This window comes from Anser anser, assembly GCF_964211835.1.
Source record: "Anser anser genome assembly, chromosome: 3".
Taxonomy (NCBI): domain Eukaryota; kingdom Metazoa; phylum Chordata; class Aves; order Anseriformes; family Anatidae; genus Anser; species Anser anser.
The window spans coordinates 60,351,208-60,362,303 of NC_139722.1; the positions used below are offsets into that span (position 1 = coordinate 60,351,208).

Consider the following 11,096-nt stretch of genomic DNA (forward strand, 5'->3'; position numbering starts at 1 on the left):
AAGAAACTATGACTCGTCTAAACGAAGAAATAGTCTGTGCTGATTAACGGGGTTCTGTAAATGCAAACTAGATTTTCAACAGAATCATGTTAGACACTACTATTATTCTCTAAGAATGCCAAGAAGAACATGGAGCTATGCCCAAAGTTTCTTTTTCTTTTTTTGTTTCATAATTGTTCATACATTTTCCAAAAGCCCATGGGGCATAGTTGATTGCTAAACCAGAAGACTATGGGCAATGAGTTCTGACCGTCAGTTAAAGTGACATTACTTCATCTTAAGGAATTGCTTGCCCTATCCCCCTTCTACATGTAGACTAATTCAAAAGTAAACTCGACCTTTTTCTAAACAGGATAGATTAGAAACATGACTTCAGATTCAAAATATAAGAACATTTTTTGTAGCTGTTAGATTAATGGTTAACTGTGTGCCACAGGTCATCACCAGGAGTAAACTTGTTGCTGCTGAATGCTATCAGCGTTATTGACACTAAACAAGTTTGAACTGGTAACTAACAAAGAAATGCCTTAGCACAAACACTTCATCTTAAAAATCTCAACTCTCACTAGTATGAATTATGTTGCAATTTAGAAGATAAGAGTAAGTAGTAGGGTGACTAAGTGTTGAGTTACACCACAAAAGTGTTATAGGAAGATACCTTCTAAAGACAAGCTATTCTTCAGAAGCTGAAATGGTTAGTCTGAGACGAACTGATTTACCAATAACTTGTAAACGATGTGTCCCAGGTATCTTGTACACAGAAATTTTGGAACTTTCCGTGAAAGAGCAACCCCAGACAAAAATAAATATTGACTGAAATTACAGCGTGTTTCTTTCTGGGTGAAGGTAAAATGACTTTCAGACACCGCTAACATCCTGGTTGAGTCAACTCAACCTCCCTTAAAATACATAGTTTGTTTTTTTTTTTGGACATATTAGTTTTTAAATAGTCCAAAGAAACATCCACACAAGAGCTGACACTCAGTGTGTTTATTTTTCCCTTCATATCTTCTTAGAAAAAGACACATGAACAGAAAAATAGTGAGCTTTTGATCTTTTCTCTGAAGGAGTTCTTTGCCACATAAATTTCATATGCTGCCTTTTCCTCTTTTCCAGCTTTTTTGTCCTAGCACGAAGAGCTCATATGAGAAGGCAATGCTTGCATCTGTCACTTGCACAGTCTGCATTACATGTACTACAGTAAGTGATGCTTCGACAAGATTCGCTGAATTGAAACAAACTTTCCTGTAAGTGACGGACTACTGAGAAACTGGAGGCAAACAAGAGTAGGCAAGGGAACCAAGTATGAAAGGAGCAAATCTGTCTCTGACATCTGAAGATAATCTGATTATGGCATGCCCATATGACGGAATTGCAGGACTAGTTTAATGTAGACATATGCAGAAAAAAATGTTTATTAACAACTGACATACATGCTTTGTGTGTTTTATAAAGTAAGCCCTATTTCTCAGAAGATTCGTTTGCAAATTAAGCTGGAACAGAGTGGATCGAGTAGTGAATGGGCTGAGAGGCTGCTGCATGAAATACCCACTGTGCACATGAAATCATCAGAAGAGTCGCTGCTGTGTAAAAGAGATGCTTTTTGTTATTCTACCTGTTGAATACATTCAGGAGTATTGCCTTCCATCTCTCAAGCGCTATGGGAAGTATAATAGGAGAATAGTAGAGAATGAAAGACTTGTGGTTTTACTCCTCCTTTATCCTGATTGTGGAGCCAGCAATGACTAATTTGCCATGTGTCCATTTCGGACTGGTTTAACACATTTGCTTGATGGAGTCTGTCAGCCTCACTTGCAGTCTCCAGTAAACTTCATTCACCAATAAAATCATGACCTACATAAATATAATTAAATTCTACTCTGAAAGTAGGGCAATGTGTTGAGTTTGGATTTGATCTTCTTGTGATCTTCTCATCTCCTGAAGATCATGTCTGAGGCATCTTGCATAGACCTTGATTCAAACTTGGAAGAATGGGCTTCCTGGCATTCCCTGCAGTCTGAATTAGCTATTGTTCCTGACACCTAATTCTGGTGAATCTCTGGGCAATCTTTTGAAGATGTCTGGGTCTAGATCACATCATAAAGTAGCAGGGGTTCAGCAGCTGGCACTCTGCTAGACTTCATGCTTGTTCTCAAAAAGAGGGGTAGGTGCAGTGCACTGCCCCAGAACACCTAGCGCATCCTTGAGATAAACCATCCAGAAGGATTTTTAAAAAATAATAGAATCATTTAAACATGCATAGATTCCATTTCCTGGTGGACTTCTGGCCTGGGCCATGTCCCAGAAAACAGTTTCATGTTATCACTGTGCAGAGGAGGCAAACTATGGAGTGAAAAATAATCCTAAGATATTCTCCAGAAATTTCCCTGGGTAGTTTTTTTTGTTGGGGGAGTCCAAGAGGAAGTGGTACGGGTTAGCTGGGGGACAAGTTTGAGTTGAATACTTAGGAGGACTGGGGTGAGCTCAGGTGCTGATCACATCCACTCACATCCAGACTCATTTTGGAGACAAGAGTGTGAGTGTTTCTTACAAGTAGAAAGATTTCGCTTTGGGCTGAATTTTTCTGTTCGTACATCAAGCCAGAAGAAGCACAGAAGTAGAATGGGTGAGCAAGAGACGTGAACCAGAGGGAAACTCAGGCTAATATGGTAGCACGATGAAACAAATTTGTTCCTGACAGTTACAACACATAAAACCCTAATCTTAGATAGCTATTTGCATCAGAAGAGTCATTGTCTTCCTGAAAAACAAAACAAATCAAACCAGCCAACCAACCAAACAAAACCAAACCACGATAGTAATCAGCCTACTTAGAGATTACTAGAGAGCTCTAAAATTCATGGTTGACTAAAATTTATGCAAGGATGTTGTTTTCAAACAGTGTTTAAGCTTTCAGAAGTCTTTGTCCACAGATTTGTCAGGATTGCAAAACTAGATGTCTAGTGGAGGCTGGGATGGTCAAGACATTGAAGCGCAGAAATCCCACAGCTAACCAAATTACTTGGAAGATTTACGGATGTCCTTTTACAGAAGGGAAATTTGATCCCAACAGCAAAATGTTTTCATTAGGTGTTTTGTTCTGTCAAATTTGATCATCTCCTAAACTTGCATGTACAGCACCAATATTCAGATGAATAAGAAACAATATCTGCAGCACTAAAAACCAGAGATACAACTTCCCCTCTCTTTCCTCCCAGGTGCTCCTCCCCTCCCTTCTGGAGAACTTTGAGTTTTCTCTCTTGAGTTTTCCATTTGATCTTAACATTATCCGTGTCAAACCATTAAAATTCTTCCTTATGCTTTCATCAGTTTTTTTTTCTTCTGAAATTGAGTAACAAATGGTATTTCTGTTATTCTTGCACGTACTATTTTAATTGTTTATGAGGCTTTTATTGCATAGTATCATATTTTACAATACCAGATGTTTCCTTAAATGTGCACTGAGTTCCTGAATCATTTATGGACTGATAAACCCTGGAAGGAACAAATTGTATTGTGAAAATCACTTTTTTTTTTTTTTTCATGACAATTGTTCTGGGTAATTTTTGAAATATATTTTCCAGAGCCTTGTTTTAGTTGAGATGACATTTAGAAAGTCCATATGAAATAGATGTTGTTCCAGCAGTGAAATACTAACTTGGCATTCCATGCACTTGCTTCCAGTAAAAAGGTTATATGAACGCCAATGCCTGTAGCTGCTGAAATGTGCAGCATGTGAATGGTAAAGCTAGTCTACAGGGCACAACTTTATGAAATTACATTCACCGACATATTTTTGCATGATGATGATAAATAGTAAAATAAAAAGAGGTTTTTCTTCAGATACCAAGAACTAAACAGTAAAACTTCCTACTACAGAATGGGGTAGACACTAAATGTGTGCATGTTTTCAGAAAATGGTTAGATGTAATGAAAAATCATCTGAAACAAATCAGATTTGTTTCAAATCCTTTTGGCTCAAAAATGTTCTCAGCTGCAGATCTCTGACTGCTGTTTAATCTGACTTAATACAGCAGTTGTTGTACTCTTAGGCATGAAATGAAGGCAGATTTAAAGTGCCCACATGATTTAGGAATATAAGTCTGTCTGGAGATGCAGCATGTGCATTCCTAAGTTCCTTAAATTTTTTTTTTTCAAATCTATGCCTCCAGTTGTTTATCTGTTTTGAAAGCCTATTTATTTATTTATTTTTCCAATCTCAGTTTGCGTTGAGGCTTGCTGGTCACTGTGTTGTGAAAAATCAATGAGATGTGACGGGATTTCTCAATGCAATTTCAAGTGGTGTGTCTGGGCCCTAAGAATACATTTATCTTATTCAAAGAAGAATTAATGCATGCAGTTTCACAGTGGCCTATGTTACCTCCTGAAACACCAGGTTGCAAGAGGTGTCTTGGAAGACATGGTTTTTAAGGCAGGAACTGAAAGAGGAGTACACTGGAGCTTGTCTCTATCATGCATAGACCAACATGGAAGAGAACGCAAGTACTTCTGTTTATTTGACTATTTTAAATAGTAACACAAAATTTAACTTGTGAAGGAATATTTTATCTTCTTTAAATCTCCAGCTAGCTGCAGTGGCTGTTACAGTACCGTTACTATTGCTCTGAGCCATTGCCAAGTGATAGAAGCTCTGCACTCCTCTCAGATTTGTAAGGACTACTTTCAGTTTCGGTAGAACAAGCACTGAATTAACTCATCACGTCTTCAAGAACTCCCTGGACTACTTACTCCAATGCAGTATCGTTATTTTTTTCTTCCGGTTTGTGAACTTTCTGCAATTTTTCCACTGTAGGTACAAAGGTATTCCTCCTGGTAGTAGGCTTCCTTATGCAGACCTCTTAGATATGGTTGGCAGATTAGACATTGAAACCATACTTTCTAGGGAGATTGCTCTGATAATAACAGCATAATTGTCTTGCAATGAATGTTTGCTTGGGTACCATTAAATTATTCAAACATCTGACCAGTATTTTCTTAGGTGATAACTGGTGCTTCACACCAAACACTGCCAACACATTGTCGCTGTGTCAGGATTTTACAGTGTAAAGGTTTTTAGACATTTGTTTTTGAAATCAAATAATGACATTTCTATGTAGCTTAGAGAGGCAGACTATCGCTGCAAAGCAAGTAAACCGCTAAAATTAAAGGCTTGTTTGTTTGAATTGTTGCCAGTAATCTAACAGCAGTTGGAATAACACTTATTTAATTTACAATAATCTATGCCAAACTAACACTGAATGCAGGCAGGATTATGCTATTTTTTCAATACTACAGGAAATACTACATGATCTGTTTGTTATTTTTAAACCATATTTTTCCTGAAGACCAGTAAAACTGCCAAATAAGTGGGCAGTTATTTGCAAAAATGTTTTTTTTTTTTTTTTTTTTTTTGTACTTATCAAGAAGGGGGCATTTTGGAGAGCAAAATTAACAGATTCTGAAATAAGCATTTATAAAAGGCTGAATTGTTCTAAGTTTTTTCCTGCCAAACAGTGTGATAGAAAGTTCAGATTCTGAGTCTTGCAATGTGTGTCCTGAAACTTTATCTTACATTTGGATCCTTGGATCCTTGTTCAGCTACGTACCATCCCTTGATGCTGGCTTTACAGATATAAATCCGAAAAACACAGCTCAGTCCACATGGTTTGATGTGTCCATAAACATCGTGGAATTTCTGACTTCATCTGAGGCATTACTGCCGGACACAGTGAAACAGTCTCAGATAAACCTCTGGCTTCATTTGTCTTTATAAGGGATTTCCTTAATTAAAAAAAAAAAAGTTTTATACATACGTTTGAATGTTGAATAAAACTTCCAACAATGATAACTCAGGTAACTATGGAAATTACTAATTTCTTTGTAGATTTTCAGAATAGTTTACAATGCAACTCTCATACAAGCATGCCAGAGAAGTCCCTATAGTGAGAGCTGAGAAACAGCTTTGTTAGCTCTCATAAGGGGCAGAGTCCAGCATTGCACTGAGATGTAATGCTCTTTAACAAGCTGATCCAGGCTATCAGTCTGGAGTTTTTGGTCTTTTTTACGGCTACAGACATTCTGCTGAGGATTAGAGATAATGCCATGAGAAACAGCTGCCAGCAGCTCCACCACCCACTGGCAGGGGCTTCATGCTGCAGTTTAAGAGTCAAGCCCCTGCCAGCCCAGAGCTGGTTATCACAGGCAACCTCACGTCACGGTACTCCTCTGCCCGCAAGCTAAACCTGCCTCCTGCTGAGAGAGCAGCGAGGGTCTCCGTGCCTTGGCTGGAGGCCAGGGACAGCCCACTCACGCAGTGAGGCGCGATGTGCTCACCCTGCCACTCAGTTGCTGTTCCTGTCTGCTCTAAGGCCCACTCACGAACTGGGGACAGGCGAGGGTTTGGCAGACACTTGGTATTTGCTCCAGTCTTTTGAAGAAACGGGCATCCACTGAGGACCTCATCCGGACAAAAAAAAAATGTAAACGGCAAGTGACAGGAGCATTGAGGTGCAACAGTGTGGAGAACTCTTGTCTGCCATTCTTTCTCACTGTATCTTTCGCATTTGTTTGTCTTCCCTGCTGCAGCTCATGGCCGGACAACAATTAAAATCGATAAGCTATGATGACTCCCTTTGCAGAAGAGGCCTGGAAACACAAAGCAGTTTTTAATGCCGTTCATCCTTTGCGTTTGGCGAGGAAGCTGGAATCAGTCAGCGCTTGGGCCGACTGCTGCACTGACAGAAGACCTGGCTCCTTCTGAAGCTTTCTGAGTCTCTGCTGAAGTGGCCACAGCCAAGACTTAGATTTGGATTGGCAAACTTCATAATCATTACCATTAATCCATTGCACAGTTATGTCTTCTGTCACAGATTTATTGAAGTGGTATTAACTGGTATTTCACAATCTCCTCCCAAAGAGGTGAAGCAACTGTAGATTTCTGAAGTTTTAACACTTGAAATGTTTAGTCCCCTCTCCCGGTATTCAACAGAAAGGTAATTTCACATAATTTCATTGACGTCAAAACTTAGCCCTACTTGGCTTTCCCTTACTCTTGGCTAGAGTACCCTTGACACCCTCTCAGTCAGCTGAAATGAATGTTCTCCTTACTTGTGGGTTAATTATTTTCCACATGGGTTAATTATTTTCCATGCTTAGCCTGAAGCACCTTAGCTGTTTGTATTGACATAGAAAGAAATTGTAAAATTGAGGGTGTTTCAAAAATATTTGTACATAGAAAAGTAGCTGTTTATGGATTGTTACTGAATGAATGACTTGGAAATTAGCTCCAGCTGCAGTATAGCCTTTCTTTAAATGGAAAAAAAGACACATTTTCGTCTGTGATCTAATTATATATCATTTCCATTGAATCATCAGTACCCAGAATGTGTTGTTTGCAATTCTGAGTAGATGACTTACACAGTACAAGAAGGGAGATTTCTATTTGACTTATTCTTAATCAGAAAATACATTTCTATATACAAAAAGAAAAAAAGAAAAAAAATGAAGCTTTAATTCTTTAAAAAATCAGCTGAAAGCTTTTAATTTTCCTTGATCTTTTTTTTTGGGGAGGGAAAAAAAAAGTTATTTCCTGACAGAGTATTTGGTACTGAAAGAAACCAAGCTATGGCTTTTTTTAACTAAAAACATATGATTGCAATATCGTTTCACTTTTAGAAAGAGGAGGTTATCATTGCCTTTTGCTGCACTAGTTATTAAAAACACATTCAATGAATGAAACCTTTCTGCTCTGTCAGTTTTCATGAGTCTTTTAAGATTATCAGACAATCTGTTGAATGTATATATTTTTTTTATCACTCATGGCAAAATCCATAAACGTATGTCAGTTGCTTAGTTGCACTGTTGTTTGAAATGCTGCATTAATGGAATAAAGATGAATCTTACTGTAGACTCAAGAGTTTGATGCCCACAGCTCCCGTTGCTTTCTTCTTTTCTCTGTCAAGTGAACCATCAGAATAGAAATGTTCAAGACTACACCTACAGAGCCACAACAGATCAGAGTCCTGCCTCAGAAGATGATGACAGGCACGTGCAGTCAGCCCCGCAGTAACCCTTGATATGCTGGGAGCTGAAGTAGTACTTCAGACCATTAATTCTATAAATGTTAAATAAATGCTCAATCTTTACTTTTTTTTTTTTTAATGGATAATTGTAGTGGCTGTTTGACTATGAGACTCAGCTGAAACAGAAAACAGAGCAGTAACATTTTGAAAGGGATTAAAATCACTTTCAAAGGAAATTTTCATTTCGCTGTACCTATTTTTCAGAAAGTGTGGATTTTATCAGAAACCATGCAAGTGCCACTCTTTTCTGAGTATATTGATTGTTAAAATAAATCTGCCATATAATCCTCAAGTCCTAAGATTTCAAACCCATCATCACATTACAACTGAAAGACTAAATCTAATTTCAATATACATAGCTATACATAAAATTTAATGGAAAGTGAGTTATTTCATAGGATGTTTGAGGCTGGAAGGACCCTGTGGAGGCCCTCTGCTTCAACCCCCAGCTCAAGCAGGGACACCCGGAGCAGGGTGCCCAGGACAACGTCCAGGTGGCTTTGGAAGATCTCCAAGGAGGGAGGCTCCACAGCCTCTCTGGGCTACCTGTGCCAGTGCTCTGTCACCTGCACAGTAAAGTGCTGCCTGGTGTTCAGAGGGAACCTCCTGTGTTCCGGTTTGTGCCCTACAGAAAAGAGCTTGGTTCCATCTTCACTGCACTCTCCCTTCAGGTACTAATATACATGATGAGATGCTTCCTGAGCCTCCTCTTCTCTAGGCTGAAACATCCCAGCTCTCTCAGCCTTTCCTCATAGGAAAGGCACTCCGGTCCCTTCGTCATCTTCATTGGCCCTTTGCTGACTCTCTCCAGCATGCCCATGTCTCTCTTGCACGCAGGAGCCCAGCGCTGTGCCCACTGGTGTGTCCTCACCAGTGCTGGGTAGAGGGGAGGGCTCTCCTCCCTCCGCCTGCCGGCAATACTTTGCCCAATGCAGCCCAGGTCACCCTTGGCCTTCCTTGCAGCAAGGCCACACTGCAGGCTTATGTTCAACTTGTTGTCCACCTCGGTCCCCGGGTCCTCTTCTGCCAGGCTGCTAAGTTTTAGCGATTTCAACCATGAGCAGTCTTTGCAACTACTGAACTGAAACACTTCATCTTCACTTCAACAAGTGCAACAGGGCGCTTCTACATCTCTTGGAGAAACGAACGACGTATTCAGGGCAGCTTGCAGGTGTCTGGTCAGCTCATAGACCACATGTAACTGACAGTAACAGCTGTACCTATATACATGGAACAAACTGGCAAGTAGGGTCACTAAAAAAAGCTAACAGTGCCCGTCCCTTGTACCGAACGGTTGGTTGAATTTAGTGAGAATAGGAAGGGAGAAGCCGAACCATGGGTGAGGTTGGCGTGGCTAACTCCAAGACGTGGAAGGGTCTGTAGATGGGTACCTAGGTACGTGGATGGAGCTGCTCTGATGCTGCTGCCCCCGATCTCCCGTGGGACATCCAACCCCAGGCTGCCTCAAAACGGGCGAAGCGGGCACGGGGAGGGCGGGAGGCAGCTGCAGCCGCCTCCACGGCCAGGCAGGGCAGCCCCACGGCAACCTCCCCCTCGCCACCACCTCCCGGCGCCCTCCCGGGGCCTCTCTCCCTCCTCCACCAGCACACCGCCGCACCACACCGCCACCGCCGGGCAGCCCCGGGGCACGGCCCCGAGCCGGTGCCGCGGCGGGGGGCAGCGGGGGCTGGCGGGCGGGGCGGGGCCGGGCCGCGGCTCATAACGGCGGCGGGGCGGGCGGCGGGCAGAGCGGCGGCGGCATGCCGGGCGGCGGGGGGACGGCGGCGGCGGCGGGCTCCGGGCAGGGCAACGGGGAGACGGTGGCCATGGTGGTGGCGGCGGGCAGCGGGCGGAGGGGGGGCCCCGCAGGGCCGGGGGCGGCCGACGGCGAGCTGCGGGCCGCGGCGGTGCCCATGCTGCCCGCTATGGAGGTGGCCGAGGAGCCGGAGAAGGCAGCGGGAGGCAGGAGCAAGGACCCCAACACCTACAAAGTGCTGTCCCTGGTGAGTGGTGGCGGGAGGGCAGGGGGCCTGCGGGGCGCGGAGCGGTGGGGAAGTCTGCCTAGGGAGGCTTAAAAGCCTTGGGGAGCCGAAGGGACGGGGGAGGGAGCGGGAGCCGGCGGTGTGCTGCTCCGAGTGCTCCTGCGGCCGCTCGCAGCCCGGGTCCGGTGGACCTGCGTGCGAAGCCGCTGTTAGCAGGTAGGTCAGCTTCCAGTTTTAGCCGCGCTGCTATATTATAATTATCCTTCCTGTAGGGCTGTGGAAATAAGACTGTCCAGACTGCCTGGTGTGATCACTGCGAGGCTAAAGTCATTGTCAAGGTTAAACCGGGGCACTCGAGGAAGGAAGCTTCTCTGCAACCGCAGCAGCCTTTATTTCTTTATATATATATAACATACACCTGTAAGCAGCCCTCCTTCAGGGCGTTTACAGCATAAGGATTAAGGTGCCTTTCCAACCTTAGGGGTAGTGTTGTAAGCTGGTTACTGTGTCAAATGAACTGTAGCAACTATATACAGGTCACACTTCCTGACCTTTTAGTATTGTGGTTACTATTCCAAATGAGCTGGTCACCACACCATCGCGGCTACACTTATGTCATACTTTCTGACATAACAGGCTGTACCTTGCATTTGCAAGCTTGTCAGAACCTTATCATAAGAAAAATACCAAGTTTCACTGAAGGTCCTATCATAGTTTCCATGCGGAGGTCTTTTTGGCAACTATGCTGACGAAAAGTCTTTTTAAATGAAAGTTAAGGGCAGTAGTTTGTTTCATAACTTTGCTCTCTTCTGGGAGGGACAGGCTGTTCCAATAAATGCCATGATGATGAAAACAGCCTGTCATTTTCCAGTCCTCAAAACAGGTAGTGATAGTGAAAAATCGTATGTTATTCAAACCCAATGCAGTTGCTCTAGCCTTTTTAGACTCATACAACACAATAATTAGATACAGTCACTTCAAGACTGGACTTGAGCACAAATTTAAACTTTTGTGCATACTTAATGCACACTTC

General features: G+C 42.6%; 1 protein-coding gene across 2 annotated transcripts in view; it reads left to right on the forward strand.

Annotated features, from left to right (window-relative positions):
- The first annotated feature begins 9,818 nt into the window (after positions 1-9,818).
- The window catches only part of ENPP1 (ectonucleotide pyrophosphatase/phosphodiesterase 1), a 55,465-nt gene continuing 54,187 nt past the window's right edge, over positions 9,819-11,096 (forward strand). The window contains exons 1-2 of one of the 2 annotated variants that reach the window (XM_083830693.1): positions 9,834-9,851; positions 9,951-10,084. In XM_083830693.1, the coding sequence (XP_083686819.1) occupies positions 9,842-9,851; positions 9,951-10,084 (144 nt within the window). In that variant the 5' untranslated portion in view covers positions 9,834-9,841. Of the gene's footprint in view, positions 10,085-11,096 lie in introns of both variants that reach the window. The other variant, XM_083830692.1, reaches the window with a different exon arrangement.